The following is a 24,528-nucleotide window of genomic DNA, read 5'->3' as shown; positions in this document are numbered from 1 at the left end:
CACAATATGAAAACTGCTGAATGTTTTAAGACAATAAAATGCATGTTTTCTTTTCCTGCAGTCCTTTCAAGTGCCCCTCCCCCCATCCATGTGGAGATTCCCAGCTTCAAGGAAGTAATGGAGGCAAAATCCGATGTGAAAGCAACATGTTCGGTCCTCACTGTTCTCAATGCCAAGGTGACCTGGGGAGTAACAGAGGGTAGCACCGCGACCCTGGTCAAAAACACAACTCATATAATCAGTCAAGTGACGGTTTCCTCAAGTCGATGGAAACAGCTCAAGTCTATAACATGTAAAGCTGAACATAAGTGCTTCTCATCCACCGAGGTGACTGTGAATGTTGCAGGTAAGATGACTATATCCACCTTATTCCTATAGCCAACCGTTGAATAATTTGACATTTAAAATGTTCATTAATCTCCGTTGAAATCATGTCCTGCGCTCTGTACGGAACACCGTTGAGCTTAATGATCTTCCTACACAGGCGGAGGCGTTACTTTTCACCACTTTTCTCAAAAACTCTTGGTCCAAAAGACATCAGTCAAAGTGTAGACTGTCTGATGGATATTCACCCGGAGAATGAGCACACAAACAAGCTCGTCTGGCTCTTAACAACAGAGGAGTGCTGCCTGGCGTGGCGCTGAAGGGCGTTAAGTGTACGGAACACCGTACCAGGGCTCCGCAAGGACATTTTAGAAAATACAAATTTAACCTCAGTTAAATATCTGTTCAAAATAAAGCAGGATTTGGTAAAATGAAGGTGAATTACTCTTCAAAAGAAGGCTGTTAGCCACTATGGTAAGCCTACGGGACTAATTAGCTTACTGCTACTTCCGCTACCTCACCGGAAGTTACACCCGTAATCATTTCTTTATAGTAACGCCCCCGAGAATAAGGTGGATACAACATAAAAATCAGACGTCTTGTGACAATAATGAATAAACTTTGTTTTCTTTCTGCATCATCCAGAACCTGCAGTCACGCGTCCAGTGGTTGAGATCAGGAGATTGCTGAAAGGAGACGTTGCTATGCTGGAGTGTGACGTCACACAGCTCTCATCACGTGACCTGTACGTCACCTTTCAGGCCAACGGTACCGACATCTCTGAGAGACAGTATGTTGAACTTCCTGAAGCTTCAATCAGTAAACGCTTCTCTGTCCCAGAAAGTCACTGGAATAATGTCAACAGTTTCACCTGCAAAGTGCACCAAGGCTTCTCTGACACCTTTATGTCAAACTCTTATGGCAACTTCTTTGGTAAGAGGAGCAACTCTTCTTTCCTTTAATGACAGTTGATTTCATGTTTCACGCTCTCTTCATAATGTAATAGACTCATTCATTGATGCATCTATTCATGGCTCATTTAGGGGTCGCATCGGTGGAACTTCTTCTGGCCCCCAGTGAAGTCTCAGGAACACAGAGACTCTTATGCTCTGCATGGGGCTTCAACCCTAAAATCAAATGGTCTTCTGAGCCAAGATCTCCATCAACTAATGACGTCAGCATGGGTGCAGACGGACGTGTGGCAGTAACAAGTCAACTTCACATCCCTCACACAGAGTGGAGCACGGGGAAGGTCTTCACTTGTCGAGTATCTGACAAGTCTCAGAACAAACCTGTCAAGAAGGACATCAGCGTCTGCTCAGGTAAAATGAAAACATTATTGCTGTAGAATAAATATATTCACACTGATTCTAAGCAGTGAGATTGAGCCAAATATGACGGAGTGGGATGCTGGCTCAAAGTTTACATGCAAGTCCCGTCGCAAAGATCAGGAATTTATAAAAACGATAAGTATTTGTCAAAGTAAGTATGCTACTGTCTCACAGCACAATATGAAAACTGCTGAATGTTTTAAGACAATAAAATGCATGTTTTCTTTTCCTGCAGTCCTTTCAAGTGCCCCTCCCCCCATCCATGTGGAGATTCCCAGCTTCAAGGAAGTAATGACGGAGGAATCCAACGTGAAAGCAACATGTTCGGTCCGCACTGTTCTCGATGCCAAGGTGACCTGGGGAGTAACAGAGGGTAGCACCGCGACCCTGGTCAAAAACACAACTCATATAATCAGTCAAGTGACGGTTTCCTCAAGTCGATGGAAACAGCTCAAGTCTATAACATGTAAAGCTGAACATAAGTGCTTCTCATCCACCGAGGTGACTGTGAATGTTGCAGGTAAGATGACTATATCCACCTTATTCCTATAGCCAACCGTTGAATAATTTGACATTTAAAATGTTCATTAATCTCCGTTGAAATCATGTCCTGCGCTCTGTACGGAACACCGTTGAGCTTAATGATCTTCCTACACAGGCGGAGGCGTTACTTTTCACCACTTTTCTCAAAAACTCTTGGTCCAAAAGACATCAGTCAAAGTGTAGACTGTCTGATGGATATTCACCTGGAGAATGAGCGCACAAACAAGCTCGTCTGGCTCTTAACAACAGAGGAGTGCTGCCTGGCGTGGCGCTGAAGGGCGTTAAGTGTACGGAACACCGTACCAGGGCTCCTCAAGGACATTTTAGAAAATACAAATTTAACGTCAGTTAAATATCTGTTCAAAATAAAGCAGGATTTGGTAAAATGAAGGTGAATTACTCTTCAAAAGAAGGCTGTTAGCCACTATGGTAAGCCTACGGGACTAATTAGCTTACTGCTACTTCCGCTACCTCACCGGAAGTTACACCCGTAATCATTTCTTTACAGTAACGCCCCCGAGAATAAGGTGGATACAACATAAAAATCAGACGTCTTGTGACAATAATGAATAAACTTTGTTTTCTTTCTGCATCATCCAGAACCTGCAGTCACGCGTCCAGTGGTTGAGATCAGGAGATTGCTGAAAGGAGACGTTGCTATGCTGGAGTGTGACGTCACACAGCTCTCATCACGTGACCTGTACGTCACCTTTCAGGCCAACGGTACCGACATCTCTGAGAGACAGTATGTTGAACTTCCTGAAGCTTCAATCAGTAAACGCTTCTCTGTCCCAGAAAGTCACTGGAATAATGACAACAGTTTCACCTGCAAAGTGCACCAAGGCTTCTCTGACACCTTTATGTCAAACTCTTATGGCAACTTCTTTGGTAAGAGGAGCAACTCTTCTTTCCTTTAATGACAGTTGATTTCATGTTTCACGCTCTCTTCATAATGTAATAGACTCATTCATTGATGCATCTATTCATGGCTCATTTAGGGGTCGCATCGGTGGAACTTGTTCTGGCCCCCAGTGAAGTCTCAGGAACACAGAGACTCTTATGCTCTGCATGGGGCTTCAACCCTAAAATCGAATGGTCTTCTGAGCCAAGATCTCCATCAACTAATGACGTCAGCATGGGTGCAGACGGACGTGTGGCAGTAACAAGTCAACTTCACATCCCTCACACAGAGTGGAGCACGGGGAAGGTCTTCACTTGTCGAGTATCTGACAAGTCTCTGAACACACCTGTCAAGAAGGACATCAGCGTCTGCTCAGGTAAAATGAAAACATTATTGGGATTCTGAATCATCCATTAAGCATCTGAGACGTTTTTTTTTATCATAATCATTATCCCCCTTTAATGTCAAATTCTTTTCTTCAGTAACTCCAGCATCATCTCAGGTAGTTGGCGTGTACGTTCAGGGACCACCACTCCAGCAGCTTCACAACAAGGGTCAGGTGACTATCACCTGTCTCCTGGTGGGCCCTTCTCTTCAGGATTTCTCCGTATCCTGGAAAGTAGGCGGCAACTCCCCGAATGACCATAAGGAGCCACCAGTGAGTCACAGCAATGGGACAGAGACTTTGCGGAGCTCCGTCAATGTGTCAGCGGCGGACTGGCATGCATTTAAAGAAGTGTCTTGTGAGGCAAAGCACCACTGTTCCAACCGGGGCTACAAGGACCATATAAGCAAAAGCAGAGGTAATGTCGTACGTGAGCTCAACAAAGTTTATTACAAGATTCATGACTAGAACAATTTGACACACAGTGCTGAGCTGCATCTCAAATTAATCTTCAGGTTCCCAGCTTTCAGATGATGTACACCACTTCTATGTGACATCTACTGTTGACCTGCTATTTCCTCCTAAAGACCCCCTGAACTCCCATAAAAAGGACTAGAACGGGTCTATTGTGGGTCTTAGAAGGACATAAGAAACTCTCTATTAAAATTCTCCATGATGTTTGTGATGGTTGAGAGTAACTGATAAAGCCTCATCTACTTTTGTCTTCTATTTGTGTTTCTCTAGATCTGCATCCACCAACCATGGAGATAACACAACTAACTGCTGCTGACCCGTCTACGTCAGACGTCCTCGCGCTGGTTTGCCAAGTCTCTGGATTTTCCCCATCTGACATCATAGTGTACTGGGAAGAGAATGGCAAGAGACTCCCTTCCAGTCACTACACCAACAGTCCTACATGGAAATACACCGGGAGCAGCACATATTCGATGAGCAGCAGACTAAACGCGTCAAAAACTGAGGAGTATTCTTGTGTTGTCATACATGAGTCATCTGAAACGCCTTCGAAAAGGCCTTTCAAGGATGTGTTTGGTGAGCTGAGATAATTGATTAAAGTAGGGATGCACCGATACCACTTTTTTTCAAACCGAGTACTAGTACTTATATTTGGGTACTCGCTGATACCAAGTACCGATATGAGTACTTCTCTGTGCCAAAAGACCCTCGTTAACAGCCAGCTGGAGGATGTGAGCGACAAACGGCAGGCTGGGGAGTCCCACATACGAGGCGGTGCGCCGCGACCGGCTCTAGGTCGGCTTGGAAAGGCTCGGGGCGAAGGTGGCTCGTGGCCGCAGCTTTACAGTTCTCCCCGCCCGGACCTTGCCGCACAGTGACAGGGCTCCCTGCGGTGCGACTGTCGACCGGGGCGAACTGTCCTCAGTGCGCCCCAACCCCGTCGTGCCGCGGCCCACGTAAAAGGCGCCATGCGTCTGTGGCGATGTCGGCAACCCACCCAATCCGTCTTGAAACACGGACCAAGGAGTCTAATGCACGTGCGAATCAGAGGGTGCAAGCAAAACCCTGTGGCGCAATGAAACCACTGGCCCGTCTCGCCCACACCGCCGGGCGGTGCGTGAGGACCCGAGAGATGGTGACGAGAGGTTAATGTCGCGCTGCTGTAAAGTGGTATCAGAGCCGTTGTATCAGAGCCGTTTTGCGAGCACGAGTACATGAGCACAGTATCGGACCCGATACCCAGTACTGGTATCGGTGCATCCCTAGATTAAAGTGATTATGAAAGCATTTACAGACAAATGTTCCCTGATTATTCTTGCTCCATGACCTTCCCCAATACAAATGAATTATTAAACCTTTCATGACTCTTTTCCCCAGCCACGGTGACCCACAGCCAACCTTCAGCCACCTTGCTCCAGGGCTCCGGTGAACTTGTGTGCCTGGTCTTTGGCTTCAGCCCTGCAGCCATTAACATCACTTGGTTTCTCGATGACACCAAAGAACTGTCGGACTACGACACTAGTGAACCCCACAGAGGCCCGAACGGAACGTTCAGCATTCAAAGCCGCCTTCATCTGTCCCGAGTCATCTGGTTACCTGGAGCCAACCTCACCTGCAGGGTGACACATGCAAACACCACGATATCCCTGGACATATCCAAACCAGGTGTGATTAAAGTCTTTCTTGCACATTAAAGATTGCACATACTAGGTTAACTACATAGTTATAACAACGTCGAGTTAATAGCTAACTTCTTTAGGTTTAAGCAACAAAACTACAACTTCTTCAGGTTTAGACAAAAAAACTACAACTTCTTTAGGTTTAAGTAATAAAACTACAACTTCTTTAGATTTATGCAAAAAAACTACAACTTCTTTAGGTTTAAGCAATAAAACTACAACTTCTTTAGGTTTAGACAAAAAAAAAAAAAAAATTACGCTGGAGGCCACTGTCATGTTATTTTATACCTTCTTTCGGTGATCTACCATGTGAATAGATGATAAAACCTACGAGTAGGTGATTGGCCAAAGTCCAATCCATCACAGGCTAGATTTATTAAAGTCTGAAAACAGAGCCATGAAGAGGTGCAAAAGTCTAGTTTTCTCTGAGAACACTTGAATTACAATATGCTGAAAGGCTATTATGGAATTTTTACCCAATGACGCCAACAAAAATCTGCTTACTGCAGGTTTAACTAACAAATATCTCATTTTAATTCTTTCACAGACACCTTGGAGGACTGTAATTTCTTAGATTACATCATGCATAATGACGTGAACCAAGACACAGGTGTGGAAAGCTCGTATATGACTTTCACTTTCCTCGTTCTTTTCCTCATCTCCATCATCTACGGTGTCTTGGCGACCATGATGAAGGTAAGATAAAACAGTTGGAGTAGTTTGAGTATTTTTAAAGTTAGAGTTGTTCCGAGACCGATACCAGTATCGGAAATGCGTCCGATACTGCCCAAAATTCGGGATCGGGTATCGGCGAGTACGCCAGTCTATGCAACGATCCGATACAATCATTTATTAACTGGATATCAATTCTTCTTCGCCGCTCCAAAACAGTAGCCTTCACTGCGCCCTCGTCCTGGAGGTATCATGGCTGTCACTGGCGACTACTGTTTTAGAGCAGCGAAGAAGAACTGATGTCACAGCTGTTAAATCATAATAATAATAATAATAATAATAATGACTATATATTTTATTATAATGCTGGTATCGGAATCATTATAGAGAAGGAAAAAATGATATCGTAACATCTCTTTTTAAAATAATCTCCCAGTACATCACTTGTATGGTTTTAATATCCCTGTCATGTTTAATATTGACATTACTATGGACTACAAATATTTCTGGCTAATTTTACAAATGAAAACTGTCACTAGATCCTGACACATTCCCTATGTTTTCTCCTTTTAGACCAAATGATGATGATCCCAGGACCTATCCCATTTTATCATCCAAATGTGGACTTTTGAGGGTTTTTGATGTCATGTGGCCTCACTAGTTTTAAAGTGTAATTCATTAATTTGTGTTTCTTTTTTTAATATATATATATATATATATATATATATATATATATATATTTCTATTATTATATGTTACGGAACTGGTTTATTCATTTCTTTTTAATTTTTCAGTTATATATATTTGGTGTGGCATGTAGGCTATGTAGTAGTTCTTGTGTGTAAGAGGAAACGAGACAACAATAAATAAATAAAAGCTTTAAAGCATGACTTTTGAGATTCAAATACCAATGTAATGAACATATATTGCAGTTAGAAAAATAAAGATTCAATTATGGAAAACACAGTTTGTCATAATTTGCCTCCTTGATTATATTAAAACAAATGATGACACAAAAAATAGGCTATTTCTTCTTCAGAGAAATGCTTAGTACAGTATACCATGTGACAATGTCAGCATACCCTGTACTACTCAGAATGTCCACTAGAGCGAGACAAAGCTCCGCTTACAGCAGCGGTGATCTATGTGAAACACATGTTGTGTAGTCATTTGAAGATGCTGAAGGGTCTGAACTGGACTTACTAAATGGTATGATACAGAGGTGCAAATCAATTGAAAGAGTAGAAAACGTTGGAGGGTCGTCGTGGATACGACCTGCACCCTCACATGTTAAATCCAGCGTGGTAAACACTACACATCCAGTAAAGGATGGAAACACTTTGGGTTTCACACATTGACAGGAAAAGCAGAGCTAGACAGAGCAGAGCTAAAGCTGCATGCTAACTCTGTCACGGACAGGAAACGCTATGGTATGGCGGTAACGTTGCGGTCAAGCCAGCCGTCGCTCTCATCTCCGTGGTGAAATGTAGCCGACGCTACGACTGTAGAGCACCCAGATACTGACATTTGTGTTCTCTGCATTGAAACGGCCCCGATGGAGCTGACCATGGATGGATAAAGAGAACGGAGCTGACGGGAGAGCGATAGGAGCTGAAACTTGCAGTCTGGAGAAGGCACCCTTCAAACCTGAGACAGCTGGAGCAGTTTGCTCACGAGGAGTGGGCCAACATACCTGTCGACAGGTGCAGAAGTCTCATTGAGAGTTACAGAAATCACTTGATTGCAGTGATTGCCTCAGAAGGTTGTGCAACAAAATATTAAGTTAAGGGTACCATCATTTTTGTCCAGGCCAGTTTCATTAGTTTGTTTTTTTAAAATGATTCTGTTGAACCACAATTCAAAAACAATATCTGATTTTCATTAGTTCATTTTCAGTGAATTTTTATTTATTATTACTTTTGTCAGTTTCAAGTTATTTCAGTGACCATTTTGGGTTTTTCTTTCTTTAACGGAAGGGTACCAACAATTTTGCTTATGTGTGTATATGATTCAACTTTTTCCAATGTTCAAGTGTTAATAAAGTTAACAAAAACCACAATAAATTATAATATCAAATCGCAATACTAAATAAATTATAAATAAATAATAAATTAAAAAGAAAATGCCACTAATTTGTGAGGGAAATGTCTTTATTCTTTGATTTTGGGGTTGCTGGATAAAACAAATTATAAATATTTTACTTCAGGACATCTCTGACTACATACATGCTGAAAATCAAACGTTCTTACTGGATTCATTTAGATATTTTCCAAAGTTCCCTAGAAGTGTATGATTCAACTTTTTCCCATGGTCTAGTGTTAAATAAGTTAACAATAATCACAATATCGAATCACAATACATATCGAGTCGGCACCCAAGTCTCAAGTCAGGAGATAGGTGAATCATCTCAGCCCTACTGTACAAGCTCCCATCAAATGAATGCTAACATGTCTAGAGGCCCTGCAGCCAAGCCACATATGCAAAGGCCAAAAAAGAGAGTGATTTAGTGATTTAGCACCAAAGACATAACAAAGAAGATCTCTGGAGCAAAGTTTGATAACTGTACAGAGTGGCATGACCAACATCATCACCCCAATGTAAGGAAAAAGCTGAGCGGAAAAAACAACAGATTGTTTTCTGGTAATACACGTGTGTTTTTTGATTAGCGCGTCTCGAAAAGAGAGGCAAAGAGAGAGATTAAAGTCATAAATTTAAGAGAAAAAAGTCATAATGTTATGAGAATAAAGTCATAAATTTACGAGAAAGAAAGTCGTAATATGAAAATAGTCAGAAATTTACAAGAAAAAGTTGTAATTTTATGTTCATTTAACTTGAATAGAAGTTAGGTTATTGTATTTTTTTGTTAAATATTACACTGCCTTGTATCTTGAGAACTGAAGCAGCGGGTCCTGAAGTTGCACTTTTTATTATTTTCTAATAAAAGCTGTGTGTATTTGCCATTAATCGTTGTGTTTACTTGTTTATATCCATAATTAATTTATCCCTGATTCCCTTACAAGAAAAACGTTGAGGAATCCTGACCTGCACCTCCTGTTACTGTATTGATTTCAAGTCATTGTATCGCTCTAGATGAGCCAAATATCGTCCTTGAATCATGTCGGAACCGTGGAAAGCGATATGCATGGTATCGTTGTAAAAACATATCGCCCTAGAATTCAAACAGATCATAATCCCTAATGTCTGATACCTATTTTATATTGCTGTGAAAACATCTCCAATCAACGGCCATAAAACAGACAACAGAACTCTTTATCATCAACTGCTTTTTCTTCTCAAACTTAACAGCGATTGGGCTGAATCAAGTCCATGCTGCCGGAACTGGAGCCGACAGAAGGGGCTGATAAAAGAGGAAGTGTTCACAGTAACCGTTGGCAACACACACTTCATTTTATATAATAACCCAGACAGACCACAGGAAATGAACGTCTCAAGGGACGTGGTTAATAAATAGTTCAGTGGGAATTGCTTTGTCAGTGAAACATGTACGGTTTAATCAACATTTTAAGTATTTGTACTGGAAGCAGATTGTAATACATCACTGTGATGGCTTCGACTACTGGGGGAAAGGCACCATGGTCACCGTCACTTCAGGTATGTAATCTTAATATTTCTGATTAGAGAATTACATTCCTAATCACATTACGAAAATATATATCAGCATTTTCATGTGGTCATAACTGTTGAGCCGGTGATAAGACAGTATTTTGTAGCCTGAACAAAACTACTTTAGTTCAGTTGGAGTCCGTCAACAGGTGTACATTTTAGCTTTATTTGGTGCATGACATAATGGGATTATTACTGCGGTGAGTTTTTGTGAGAAGTGTGAATTGACTCTTAACTGTGGCAACTGGGCTTTCGACTACTGGGGAAAGGCACTATGGTAACAGTGTCATCAGGTAAGATTTTATACCATTTAAATCTACGGCACGGTATGTTTTAGACGGCAAAATAGTGCTGAATTTTTACAAAAAAAGTAATATGTTTTTGTAAGAATGTGACTGCAATCAACTGAGTTAATGGATGGACTTTTAGGGATCGGATATCGGTCTGATATTGAGTCAAATAGCTGGATCGGGTATCGGTAACAATGCATCCGATCTATTCAATTACATTTTTATGTTTATATACTATTTGTAATATATAATAATTTGTTGCTGCGTTAAAAATGTTTTAATTGTATTTATTAATTACACCAACAATTGCAAGTTTGTATATGTCATACTAAATTGGTTGACTATTGTCAGTAAATTGAGGCAGAGTACAGTATCGAACTAAATACTACTTCATTTTTATACAAGAACATTATGGCAAATAATTTATTAACTAATTCAAATTACAAAAATAATAATTTAACAATAATTCTATTTGTAAAATGTATGCAATAAATGCAACCAATTTGTTGCTGCATTAAAAAAAAAGTTTACACTTGACTTGTACATGCGGTTCATTTTGTTGATTTTTTACGTTATATTACGGGGTTTTTTACATTACGTTTTTAAGTTGCTGGTGTACGATTTATAATGAAAAATGTCAGAAAATGGTGAAAAATGTCGATTTGTGAAGCCCGAAATTACGTCCTCAAATGTCTTGCTTTGTCCACAACTCAAAGATATTCAGTTTACTGTCATAGAGGAGGAAAGAAAACAGAAAATATTCACATTTAAGAAGCTGGAATCAGAGAATTTAGACTTTTTCTTTCTTAAAGAAATTACTCAAACCAATTAATTATCAAAATAGTTGGCGATTAATTTAATAGTTTACAACGAATTGATTAAGCTCTAAAATAAATACATAGATATAAATTTACTGAATTCTTAATTGTTATGATAATAAATCGTACACCAGCAACTAGGTAAAAAGAAATCTTCAAAATTAACAGAATTTGTATTTATTATTTAAATAATAAATCGTACATTATTAACTTGGTTAAAAAACAAATTCCAAATCAACAGAATTAATATTTATCATAAAGATAATAAATCGTACACCAGCAACTTGGTAAAAAAGAAAAATCTTCAAAATGAACAGGAATTGTAATTCAGGTGTAAACCTTTTTAATGCAGCAACAAATTTATCCTTCACTCCTTCAGTTTAAAAAAATAGTAATGATAATTGTCAAAGTTGTGCATTTAAAGTAATTTACTAATTTATATATTGAATAACAAATAATATTATTGAGGGATGTTAACGTTAGTGGAACAAACAACTTCTAAATAAATGAGATATAACATATAATATAAAGGTTTTCAATGCTGTGCTTTGTTACACTCCGTGTTCTCTCCGTCTTGTGTTGAATACATTTTTTTTTTTTTTTTTTTATTTTAAAAACACATTTGTTTTTCTTTTGTTAGCCACTCCACCTACACCATCTGCACCAACGGTGTTTCCTCTGATCCAATGTGGCTCCGAGGCTGGAGCAATGGTCACTCTTGGCTGCCTCGCCACCGGCTTCTCGCCCTCCTCACTGACCTACGCATGGAACCAAAATGGCGTTGCCTTGACGGACTTCATTCAGTACCCTGCAGTACAGAAAAACAACCTCTATACCGGAGTCAGTCAAATCCGAGTGAGGAGACAGGACTGGGACGCCAGGGTGCCCTTCCAGTGTGTCGCAACCAATACAGCGGGAACTGGCCAGTGTATTGTCGAAGCACCACCACCACCAACACAACCACCACGTAAGACCTACGCTAAGTCATATATTAATGCCTTTTTAGGAGTTGATTTGAAATCTAGCAGGTTTATATGGTGGAGCTGTTAACATATTCAATAATTGTGCAATAATTTTAAGTTTTTTTAATTGCATTTATTAATTGCTAGAGATGTCATGACTGTCCAAGTCCACGATTCCATTCAATCTGATTTAAACCACAACTCAAAGATATTCAGTTTACTGTCATAGAGGAGGAAAGAAAACAGAAAATATTCACATTTAAGAAGCTGAAATCAGAGAATTTAAACTTTTGTTTTTCTTAAAGAAATTACTCAAACCAATTAATTATCAAAATAGTTGGCGATTAATTTAATAGTTTACAACAAATTGATTAAGCTCTAAAATAAATACATAGATATAAATGTACTGAATTGTTAATTGTTCAAAAGGAGCTTCAACACAGAAGAGAGCATAACAAAAAATAACTGCGAGGTGGAATAAGAAGGCTGAAGCTCAGCTAGCTGCTGACTATTTTATTCTTTACTAATATACTGTATGTCCTCTGCTCCTGTCTAAGAACATATTATTGCAATGTGTTCTGCTTCTTTCCGTCTATCTGCATAACCCTAGTTCTTCCTGACGTCTGTCCACTTCCACTGTGTGTTGATAATTAACATTAAATCTGTGTTCGCTTGCCCGAGCAGTCAATGTATATGCAGAAGCGAGCATTGAAGCTCTGCTCTTCCAATCATTTTTTTTATACAATGAAAATCTTATTTTTGACTCTTTCTGCACAAGTTCATTTGAGGATCACAATGTGCAAAAAAACAGCATTGTAGCACAATGTTCACCTTTGCTTCTGTATATATATATATATACGGAAATGATTCCCCTGCTTCTGCATACATATATTTGTGCATATGTTTGTTTTTCAGCGGATATTTGTCAGTTGCCAACTCTTAAAGTGTTGGCCTCCCCTGGTGATGAAGCCGAGGCTTCCTTCTCCTGCTTTGCCAAAGATTTTTCACCAAAAGATTATGAGTTCAAATGGCTGAAAAATGAAGTGGAAATCACCACCAAAATAAACGAGTTCACAACACCTTATAAGGAAAGAGAGGACGAGAATGGAACCAAACTGTACAGCGCGGCCAGTTTTCTCACGTTGAAGTCTAGTGAGTGGACTGACGACACGAAGATTACATGCAAGTTCAATGGGAAATGTGACAAAGCTACACCATCCAAGAATTCATCTGTGATATATGAGGGCCCAACTGTTTGTCCGCCATGTGAGTAAATTTCTACTACTTCTTTATCCTTGTAAGGGTTAAATCAGCAGCAACTGGACTTGGTTTAGAGTCCAGTTGCTGCTGATTTAACCCTTCCTCGGATACCATGACCTGGAGGACTGAGAACCTTCACAAACATACTACAAAATTGAATTTTAATTCTCATGTTTTTGCAGCCACAATAATTCTTCATTGATTTCTGACTCAACAGCTGTGGGATGTCGTGACGCAGATATTACGATCATTGAACCCAAAATGGAGGACATGTTTTTGAAGAGAAAAGGAACTGTAATATGTCGAGTCAACATAAATAACCCATCTGTCGAAGAGATTTTTTGGGAAAACAAGAAAGGAGATGCAGTGGCTGATTCCTTAATATCCCCACCTAAAGGACGTACAGGCATAGTAGACTGTCCACTCGAGATCTCGTACGACGAATGGAGCCGAGGGGAAAAGTATGTCTGCATTGTTGTACATACCGAATTCTTGGAAAGACTGAAGAAACCCTACGAGAGGACTATTGGTAAGAAAACCTAACAATTGTGCTCTTGTCATGCCATCAAACACATTATGAGTGATATTTCTAAGTGTATTTTTGTACCGGATATTTACATTTATCTGCAGCAGGAGCACTAATTGTTCTCTCACGCTTGCAGGAGGTCAGACTCAGCGTCCTTCCGTGTTTATGCTACCTCCAGTAGAACATACTAGACAAGAAAGGGTGTCCCTGTCTTGCTATGTGAAAGACTTCTTCCCTCAGGAGGTTTTTGTGTCTTGGCTTGTTGATGATGAGGAAGCGGACTCACAGTACGAGTTCCATACCACAAACCCCGTAGAAAGCCAAGGATCCTATTCGGCTTACGGCCAGTTATCTCTCACCCTCGAGCAGTGGAAAAACAAGGACATGGTGTATAGCTGTGTAGTTCACCACGAGTCTGTGGCTAACTCAACTAAAGCTATCGTCAGGTCCATCGGCCAAAGAACGTTTGACAGAACCAACCTGGTCAACCTCAACATGAACATCCCTGAAACGTGCAGGCCCCAGTAGACGTCACTGTGTGTGTCGCTGTGTCTTCTGCTGTTTGTTGTTGTTGAATGTTTGTTTGCTTGTGATATGACATTGTGTTTGTCTTTTTAATGCAGATTCAAAATCAAAAATAAAAAAAAAGCTACTTTGCAACTCTGTTGATGTTCGTCGCATATTGTTCATGTCTTTATTTAACCGATATTTAGTGTCACAGTGCTGTCCTAACGCAACACAAATCCATGTTGGATAACATATATATCAAACTTTCAACATCATATTGTATAGAATAACACCACCACCACTAACTCTAGGCAACATTTGAATTAAATAATCGTTCATTGTTATTTGTAGACGGTGCATTAACGTCGTCTTGTCTTTGTGGACTTTGTGGACTTTGTGTGTTTCCTCTACTGGGTCTTGCACCCCCCCAACAACTCCAGCTCTGTCAAATAATACATTATTATTATTAATAATATACTGATTCACAAGCCAAGTCATGCATGCCATACCAATAATGGGGTCTTTCAAAAGCAATTCAGGATCATTGACTTTAATCAACATGCAAAACTATATTAGGCCTTACGGTAGACTAATAACAATGTCAGTACTGTGCTTTTAATTTGTGGTTGCCTATTTTATACTTGGATTGATTGATTGATTGAGTGACTGATTGGTTTACTAATTAAATCCACTCTGACCTCTGACGTCATACAATATACTAACCCCCTGAGACCCGCGATCCTGACCGACTTTACTGTCTTTCAGAGGCTCTAGTGGGTTCAGTTTTAGGGTTAGAGTTAAGACACAGATATCAGATGAAACTAGAAAACCTAAAGAATCCATTGGACCATGTCAGGTCATGTTAGCTTTTCGGGAAGGACGCTCCAAAGTTGGGCTGAATTTTAGCGAGGAAAAACTGGCAAAGTCATTTTCAAAGGGGTCCCTTTACCTCTGACCTCCAGATATGTGAATGTAAATGGGTACTATGGGTACCCGCGAGTCTCCCCTTTACCGACATACCCACTTTATGATAATCACATGCAGTTTTGGTTATTTTCTTCTATTCTAAAATGGTGTGTTTGAATATTTCTTCAAACTGGGGTCCCTGAACAGTCTTGAATTACATAAATTGTGTATCACTGTAGAGCTGAGACTCTTGTGGATCCAATGAGCCCAACTGTATTCATGTGTGATGATGTTAGTCCCCATAGGAGACATTTTATTGACCTCACTGTATAAAATGACCTGTGGTGACCTCTAGGATAATCACAGCCTCATGAAACTTTACAGCCACAAACTAGAGACCTAGAGTATTCAGAGGATGGATGGATCAAACTAGAGACCTAGAGCATTCAGAGGATGGATGGATCAAACTAGAGACCTAGAGCATTCAGAGGATGGATGGATCAAACTAGAGACCTAGAGCATTCAGAGGATGGATGGATCAAACTAGAGACCTAGAGCATTCAGAGGATGGATGACTTTCCTAGCTAGATTGAAAATAAGGGGGTTTCTGAGCAGTTTACACAACACAAGTGTTCGCCATCCAATCACAGAAAAAATGTAATAGAGTCGCCGTGATGACGGATTTAGTGTATATATGTAGAGGTGGGCATCATCAGCGTAGAAGTTGGTGTCTTAATGTGGGATTTTGGAGGGATTATTGATCATTTTTATCAATTCTCCAGTGGTAAAAAAAAAAATGGTTAAATTGAATCATTTTAAATAATGAATTCATGAATTCATGTTTATTTCTGATTTATGACTAGAACAACTTGATTGAGCAGCATCTCAAATTATTCTTCAGGTTCGCAGCTTTCAGATGATGTACATCACTTCTATGTGACATCTACTGTTGACCTGCTATCTCCCCCTAAAGACCCCCTGGACCCCCCTAAAAAAGACTAAAGCGGGTCTGTTGTGGGTCTCAGAGGGTTAATTTGCGGTCGGCTATTTTATACTTGGATTGATTGACTGACTAACTGATTGTTAGGTTATATCTTAAGTATTAACTGAATAATTACTGTACTTCTAGTACCAGACTTCTACCTACTGAACGGTGCGCTGGAAGCAGAAGAAGATAACATGGGAAGCACAGCCATCACCTTCATCCTTCTCTTCCTCATCACTCTGCTGTTCAGCATTGGAACCACTGCTTTTAAGGTAATAATGAGCTTATGTGTTAAGAGTTGTGCACAGATTTGGGTTTAACTCAAACCAAAAGAGGAATGTATTCAAACAACACAGATGGGTTGGCAGAAAACTCTTCTAACATGAGGAGTGACGACTGTTTCATAAAGGGCATAACGATAATAATCATCATAATGTAATCACATCATAACTACCTCAGTAAACATTAAGGCTGGGACGATTCACCTATCTCCCGATTCAATACGATCACGATACTTGGGTGCTGATTAGATATGTATTGCGATTTTTGAAGTATTGTGATTCGATATTGTGATTTTTATTAACTCTTTTACCACTAGACCATGAGGAAAAGTTGAATCATACACTTCTGGGGACATTTACTTTGGAAAATCTCTAAATTAATACAGTAAAAAAAAAAAAATGTTCAGCATGTATGTAGTCAAACGAGTAAAAAAAAAGACTTAATTAATTAAATTAATATCAATAATAGAATAATAATATGAATACAGTCATAAATAAGTGTTATTGGTGTAATATGTCAACAAAAACGTAATCTCTATAACTTGATTTAGTGCGTTTTCCTAAGAAATGTTACTACTATACATAAAAGAGAGCAATAATTGGCATAAGTTAGCATAAAGACTCAACTCTGTGGTAACCTGTAGTATATTGAGCTAACAATAATTTAACATTTTGAGCCTGTAAACAATTATTCAAAATTTCTGTGCTATTATAAGGAACTGAATTATATTTTGCAGGTGTTGCGGTTACTGTGGGTCTTTGTAGAACGATTTTGAAAAACATATCTAATTGTGATTAATTTGACTGATATTGAAATTGCGATATGATTTGCGATATTAGAGGGAATTATACTTTTTACATCAGTATTCGCATTTTCATTGAAAAACATGTTAAAATGGTTATGGTGGTTATGGTGGTTATGGTTATGGTCTCTGCAGGACCACAATATTTAATTTAAAATGGTACGATGACACACATTTCACCTTTAGCTAGGGATGCACCGATCCGACTTTTTCAGTCCCGATACCGATACCGATAGCGATACCTGAGCTTTGGGTATCGGCAGATGCCGAGTACCGATCCGATACCAGTGTTTAATTAATAAGCTGTATGTCTCACAGTGTGGACGTGACTGAGATCATTCTTTTATGTGTTAAGAAACATCAGGCCTGACTTAAAAACTGTTTTCCTAACTTTGTAAAGCAAAATGTAACAAATATATACATAAATAGAAATTACTGAATTTTTATTTATTATTAAAATAATAAATCTTGTACCAGCGACTTGGTAAAGAATCTTAAAAATTAACATAATTTGTATTTATTATTAAAATAATGAATTGTGCACCAGCAACTTGGTAGAAAATCTTAATTAACATAATTTTTATTTATTATTAAAATAATAAATCGTGCACCAGCAACTTGGTAAAGAATCTTAAAAATGAACAGAATTTGTATGTATTATTAAAATAATAAATCGTGTACCAGCAACTTGGTAAAAAATCTTGAAGATTAAAATAGTTTGTATTTATTATTAAAAAAATAAATCATAAGTCATAAGTTAATTAAGTTAAATTAGTACAGCAATCTACAACAGAAGCCAGTTGTAACATCATCATCTAGTATATGCCATATGTTGACACATTTATTTTACAACATTACTAATCCATATTTTTTTTTCTGTCTTCTCAGGTTAAATGAAACAAGGTGAACTTTCTGTAAAAACAAAAAAAAAACTATATTTCACGCATTTCTTCTTATAAACTCATAGTATCATGTAAGTAATCACTGTTGTCCTTTTTCCTTTTAATTACAAGAGCTTTGTGTCTTTTTGAAAATAAATGTTTATTGAAGATAACCATTAATGTTGCTCCTCCAACTTTTTTCTCTTCCATTATTTTGAAACTGTTCATACTGCCTGTAGTTTCACCTATAAAGAAATACTCAAACAGTCCTATTTATTTATTTCATCTCTTTAAAAATGATTTTATTATGCAATATGTTATGTTTGTCATCTCCCTAGCACCTGGAATCATCAGCCCGTGTTCAACTCGACATGTAAATATGGAGACTGTACAGTCGGTTAGTTCTCGAGTCTATTATTAAGAGAGTCGAGAACTAAAACCTTTAGCAAAGTCATGAGAAGCCATGTGAAAAAATATGTAAACTGATATGAGACATGTAAATGTGCACGCCGCTTCTTCTTACTGGCACAACTGCGCCTCACACCTGCTGTCTGTGACGCACCGTTGCTCTTTGCATTGTTTCACTTCTGCATTTTGGTACTGTTTCGGGACCTGGGTGTTACTCAATGCTTCCGCTCGCTGCTAGCCGTGATGTCATGCTGCGACATCTGTGCAACAGACTTCCAGCGCCGTCTCCACCTGACTTTAACCCTCCGAGACCCGCGACTGACTTTACCGTCTTTCAGAGGCTCTAATAGGTTCAGTTTTAGAGCTCGAGTGAAGCTACAGATATCATATGAAACTTTAACGCCACTAATTTCAACCTGACCAAAATCTGAAGGTATGTATAACTGAAGACGTGAAATCAGCTCATATTTTAAAGAAATGTCCGCATCCAGTAAAGACAAAACTATTTCTTCTCTATCTCAGCACCGCTGGTCGTCTCTCCAAACATCACATTACATCCCGACTGGGAAGGTGAATTCGGGACCTCATCGGTCAAACTCATCTGCACCCTGAGCGGCTTCTTTCCAAACGATCTGGATGTGATGTGGGAGCGGGACGACCAAACTCTAGACATTCAGGGAATCCAAAGAAAGCTGCAGAGTTTGGAGAGAGGAAAGAAGGAAACCTTCAGTCTAAGCAGTGAGATTGAGCCAAATATGACGGAGTGGGATGCTGGCTCAAAGTTTACATGCAAGTCCAGTCGCAAAGATCAGGAATTTATAAAAACAATAAGTATTTGTCAAAGTAAGTATGCTACTGTCTCACAGCACAATATGAAAACTGCTGAATGTTTTAAGACAATAAAATGCATGTTTTCTTTTCCTGCAGTCCTTTCAAGTGCCCCTCCCCCCATCCATGTGGAGATTCCCAGCTTCAAGGAAGTAATGGAGGCAAAATCCGACGTGAAAGCAACATGTTCGGTCCTCACTGTTCTCAATGCCAAGGTGACCTGGGGAGTAACAGAGGGTAGCACCGCGACCCTGGTCAAAAACACAACTCATATAATCAGTCAAGTGACGGTTTCCTCAAGTCGATGGAAACAGCTCAAGTCTATAACATGTAAAGCTGAACATAAGTGCTTCTCATCCACCGAGGTGACTGTGAATGTTGCAGGTAAGATGACTATATCCACCTTATTCCTATAGCCAACCGTTGAATAATTTGACATTTAAAATGTTCATTAATCTCCGTTGAAATCATGTCCTGCGCTCTGTACGGAACACCGTTGAGCTTAATGATCTTCCTACACAGGCGGAGGCGTTACTTTTCACCACTTTTCTCAAAAACTCTGCTGTAAAGTGGTATCGGTGCCATTGTATCAGAGCCGTTTTGCGAGCACGAGTACATGAGCACAGTATCGGACCCGATACCCAGTACTGGTATCGGTGCATCCCTAGATTAAAGTGATTATGAAAGCATTTACAGACAAATGTTCCCTGATTATTCTTGCTCCATGACCTTCCCCAATACAAATGAATTATTAAACCTTTCATGACTCTTTTCCCCAGCCACGGTGACCCACAGCCAACCTTCAGCCACCTTGCTCCAGGGCTCCGGTGAACTTGTGTGCCTGGTCTTTGGCTTCAGCCCTGCAGCCATTAACATCACTTGGTTTCTCGATGACACCAAAGAACTGTCGGACTACGACACTAGTGAACCCCACAGAGGCCCGAACGGAACGTTCAGCATTCAAAGCCGCCTTCATCTGTCCCGAGTCATCTGGTTACCTGGAGCCAACCTCACCTGCAGGGTGACACATGCAAACACCACGATATCCCTGGACATATCCAAACCAGGTGTGATTAAAGTCTTTCTTGCACATTAAAGATTGCACATACTAGGTTAACTACATATTTATAACAACGTCGAGTTAATAGCAACAAAACTACAACTTCTTTAGGTTTAAGTAATAAAACTACAACTTCTTTAGATTTATGCAATAAAACTACAACTTATTTAGGTTTAAGCAACAAAACTACAACTTCTTCAGGTTTAAGTAATAAAACTACAACTTATTTAGGTTTAAGCAACAAAACTACAACTTCTTTAGGTTTAAGTAATAAAACTACAACTTATTTAGGTTTAGACAAAAAAAAAAAAATTACGCTGGAGGCCACTGTCATGTTATTTTATACCTTCTTTCGGTGATCTACCATGTGAATAGATGATAAAACCTACGAGTAGGTGATTGGCCAAAGTCCAATCCATCACAGGCTAGATTTATTAAAGTCTGAAAACAGAGCCATGAAGAGGTGCAAAAGTCTAGTTTTCTCTGAGAACACTTGAATTACAATATGCTGAAAGGCTATTATGGAATTTGTACCCAATGACGCCAAAAAAAATCTGCTTACTGCAGGTTTAACTAACAAATATCTCATTTTAATTCTTTCACAGACACCTTGGAGGACTGTAATTTCTTAGATTACATCATGCATAATGACGTGAACCAAGACACAGGTGTGGAAAGCTCGTATATGACTTTCACTTTCCTCGTTCTTTTCCTCATCTCCATCATCTACGGTGTCTTGGCGACCATGATGAAGGTAAGATAAAACAGTTAGAGTAGTTTGAGTATTTTTAAAGTTAGAGTTGTTCCGAGACCGATACCAGTATCGGAAATGCGTCCGATCCTGCCCAAAATTCGGGATCGGCGAGTACGCCAGTCTATGCAACGATCCGATACAATCATTTATTAACTGGATATCAATTCTTCTTCGCCGCTCCAAAACAGTAGCCTTCACTGCGCCCTCGTCCTGGAGGTATCATGGCTGTCACTGGCGACTACTGTTTTAGAGCAGCGAAGAAGAACTGATGTCACAGCTGTTAAATCATAATAATAATAATAATAATAATAATGACTATATATTTTATTATAATGCTGGTATCGGAATCATTATAGAGAAGGAAAAAATGATATCATAACATCTCTTTTTAAAATAATCTCCCAGTACATCACTTGTATGGTTTTAATATCCCTGTCATGTTTAATATTGACATTACTATGGACTACAAATATTTCTGGCTAATTTTACAAATGAAAACTGTCACTAGATCCTGACACATTCCCTATGTTTTCTCCTTTTAGACCAAATGATGATGATCCCAGGACCTATCCCATTTTATCATCCAAATGTGGACTTTTGAGGGTTTTTGATGTCATGTGGCCTCACTAGTTTTAAAGTGTAATTCATTAATTTGTGTTTCTTTTTTTAATATATATATATATATATTTCTATTATTATATGTTACGGAACTGGTTTATTCATTTCTTTTTAATTTTTCAGTTATATATATTTGGTGTGGCATGTAGGCTATGTAGTAGTTCTTGTGTGTAAGAGGAAACGAGACAACAATAAATAAATAAAAGCTTTAAAGCATGACTTTTGAGATTCAAATACCAATGTAATGAACATATATTGCAGTTAGAAAAATAAAGATTCAATTATGGAAAACACAGTTTGTCATAATTTGCCTCCTTGATTATATTAAAACAAATGATGACACAAAAAATAGGCTATTTCTTCTTCAGAGAAATGCTTAGTACAGTATACCATGTGACAATGTCAGCATACCCTGTACTACTCAGAATGTCCACTAGAGCGAGACAAAGCTCCGCTTACAGCAGCGGTGATCTATGTGAAACACATGTTGTGTAGTCATTTGAAGATGCTGAAGGGTCTGAACTGGACTTACTAAATGGTATGATACAGAGGTGCAAATCAATTGAAAGAGTAGAAAACGTTGGAGGGTCAGCGTGGATACGACCTGCACCCTCACATGTTAAATCCAGCGTGGTAAACACTACACATCCAGTAAAGGATGGAAACACTTTGGGTTTCACACATTGACAGGAAAAGCAGAGCTAGACAGAGCAGAGCTAAAGCTGCATGCTAACTCTGTCACGGACAGGAAACGCTATGGTATGGCGGTAACGTTGCGGTCAAGCCAGCCGTCGCTCTCATCTCCGTGGTGAAATGTAGCCGACGCTACGACTGTAGAGCACCCAGATACTGACATTTGTGTTCTCTGCATTGAAACGGCCCCGATGGAGCTGACCATGGATGGATAAAGAGAACGGAGCTGACGGGAGAGCTAGAGACCACCTTGGAGAAGTTAGAGGAAGTAGACACGTGGGACTACTTCCGGGTTTTCAAAATAAGGCGTTAACAAAGGGAACTGTAGATACTAAATACATCTATGGAAATAAGATTGATTGGATTATATTCACCAGAAGTATAAAACACCGTCACCTCATGCGATATGAGGTGTAGCACCGTCACCTCGTGCGATATGAGGTGTAGCACCGTCACCTCATGCGATATGAGGTGTAGCACCGTCACCTCGTGCGGTATGAGGTGTAGCACCGTCACCTCGTGCGATATGAGGTGTAGCACCGTCACCTCGTGCAATATGAGGTGTAGCACCGTCACCTCATGCGATATGAGGTATAGCGCCGTCACCTCATGCGATATGAGGTGTAGCACCGTCACCTCATGCGATATGAGGTGTAGCACCGTCACCTCATGCGATATGAGGTGTAGAGTTTTCCTGTTCTCTCCGTGTCAACGGGGGTTTTCCTCCAGGTGTTCTGGGTTCCTCCGGCTGTCCAAAAACATGCATCATAACCTCTCACCTAACGTGAGCTGTGAAGGCTCATATTGAGTGAGAGGTATTCAGAAAACACATTCTGAAAAATATTAAAAATAAAAAAAAATGTAATAAAAAAAATTAAAATTGTGAAGGGGAACTGAATCTGTAAAATTAAATAAGAATTAAATAAGGAAAACTGAGTATCAGAATTGTGAGAAATTCTCATCATATTACGACTTTTTTTCTTGTAAACTTCTGACTTTATTCTCACATGACAGTTTTTTCTCACCAAATTTAGCGTAATTTTGGAGCGTTATTTAGCCTCCTTCTCGACAAGTTAGCATGACATGGTTGGTACCGATGGATTCATCAGGTTTTGCAGTTTCATATGATTCCAGTATCTTCACTGTAGCTTTAAACGTGAGCCCGCTACAACCTCTGAAATACAGAATAGCAGTTCATTTAACCATTTGGCAGCACCTTCGCAGCCCACTAGGTGGCTCTCTGAGGCCCACCAGTGGTTGAGAATAGCCGTCTTGAATACAACCATTATTCTCACAAACAATACTTTGACAAGTTGGGCAACATACACACGTGGACAAAATTGTTGGTACCCTTCCTTTAAAGAAAGAAAAACCCACAATGGTCACTGAAATAACTTGAAACTGACAAAAGTAATTATAAATAAAAATGTACTGAAAATTAACTAATGAAAATCAGATATTGTTTTTGAATTATGGTTCAGCAGAATCATTTTAAAAAACAAACTAATGAAACAGGCCTGGACAAAAATGATGGTACCCTTAACTTAATATTTTGTTGCACAACCTTTTGAGGCAATCACTGCAATCAAGTGATTTCTGTAACTCTCAATGAGACTTCTGCACCTGTCCACAGGTATTTTGGCCCACTCCTCGTGAGCAAACTGCTCCAGCTGTCTCAGGTTTGAAGGGTGCCTTCTCCAGACAGCATGTTTCAGCTCCTTCCACAGATGTTCAATAGGATTTAGATCCGGGCTCATAGAAGGCCACTTCAGAACAGTCCAATGTTTAGTTCTTAGCCATTCTTGGGTGTTTTTAGCTGTGTTTTGGGTCATTATCCTGTTGGAGGACCCATGACCTGCGACGGAGACCAAGCTTTCTGACACTGGGCAGCACATTTCGCTCCAGAATGCCTTGATAGTCTTGAGATTTCATTGCACCCTGCACAGATTCAAGACACCCTGTGCCAGATGCAACAAAGCAGCCCCATAACATAACCGAGCCTCCTCCATGTTTCA

At 39.5% G+C, this 24,528-nt stretch overlaps 1 protein-coding gene, 2 long non-coding RNA genes and 1 gene segment (V, D, J or C); all 4 read left to right on the top strand.

Moving 5' to 3' along the window:
• LOC119501350 overlaps positions 1 to 6,342 on the top strand; it is a 74,432-nt gene extending 68,090 nt beyond the window's left edge. The window contains exons 12-21 of the mRNA XM_037791673.1: positions 62 to 346; positions 970 to 1,257; positions 1,368 to 1,646; positions 1,891 to 2,175; positions 2,799 to 3,086; positions 3,197 to 3,475; positions 3,582 to 3,902; positions 4,229 to 4,534; positions 5,336 to 5,623; positions 6,185 to 6,342. Coding sequence (XP_037647601.1) covers positions 62 to 346; positions 970 to 1,257; positions 1,368 to 1,646; positions 1,891 to 2,175; positions 2,799 to 3,086; positions 3,197 to 3,475; positions 3,582 to 3,902; positions 4,229 to 4,534; positions 5,336 to 5,623; positions 6,185 to 6,342 — 2,777 coding nt within the window. The remainder of the gene's footprint in view (positions 1 to 61; positions 347 to 969; positions 1,258 to 1,367; positions 1,647 to 1,890; positions 2,176 to 2,798; positions 3,087 to 3,196; positions 3,476 to 3,581; positions 3,903 to 4,228; positions 4,535 to 5,335; positions 5,624 to 6,184) is intronic.
• Positions 6,343 to 9,765: 3,423 nt separating this feature from the next.
• Positions 9,766 to 14,456, top strand: LOC119502094. The segment is given in 5 exon segments: positions 9,766 to 9,921; positions 11,682 to 11,990; positions 12,919 to 13,269; positions 13,481 to 13,792; positions 13,926 to 14,456. Coding segments are annotated over 5 exon segments (1,383 nt in total).
• A 1,880-nt stretch (positions 14,457 to 16,336) lies between these two features.
• On the top strand, positions 16,337 to 19,224 carry LOC119502171. The gene is made up of 3 exons (XR_005210013.1): positions 16,337 to 16,459; positions 18,160 to 18,993; positions 19,083 to 19,224. It is a non-coding gene; the product is annotated as an uncharacterized LOC119502171 (long non-coding RNA).
• Positions 19,225 to 19,953: 729 nt separating this feature from the next.
• On the top strand, positions 19,954 to 22,115 carry LOC119502170. The gene is made up of 3 exons (XR_005210012.1): positions 19,954 to 20,455; positions 21,054 to 21,202; positions 21,745 to 22,115. It is a non-coding gene; the product is annotated as an uncharacterized LOC119502170 (long non-coding RNA).
• Positions 22,116 to 24,528: the final 2,413 nt, after the last annotated feature.

This window comes from Sebastes umbrosus, chromosome 14 (genome assembly GCF_015220745.1).
Source record: "Sebastes umbrosus isolate fSebUmb1 chromosome 14, fSebUmb1.pri, whole genome shotgun sequence".
NCBI lineage: Eukaryota > Metazoa > Chordata > Actinopteri > Perciformes > Sebastidae > Sebastes > Sebastes umbrosus.
This window is presented reverse-complemented; position numbering and strand designations above follow the sequence as displayed.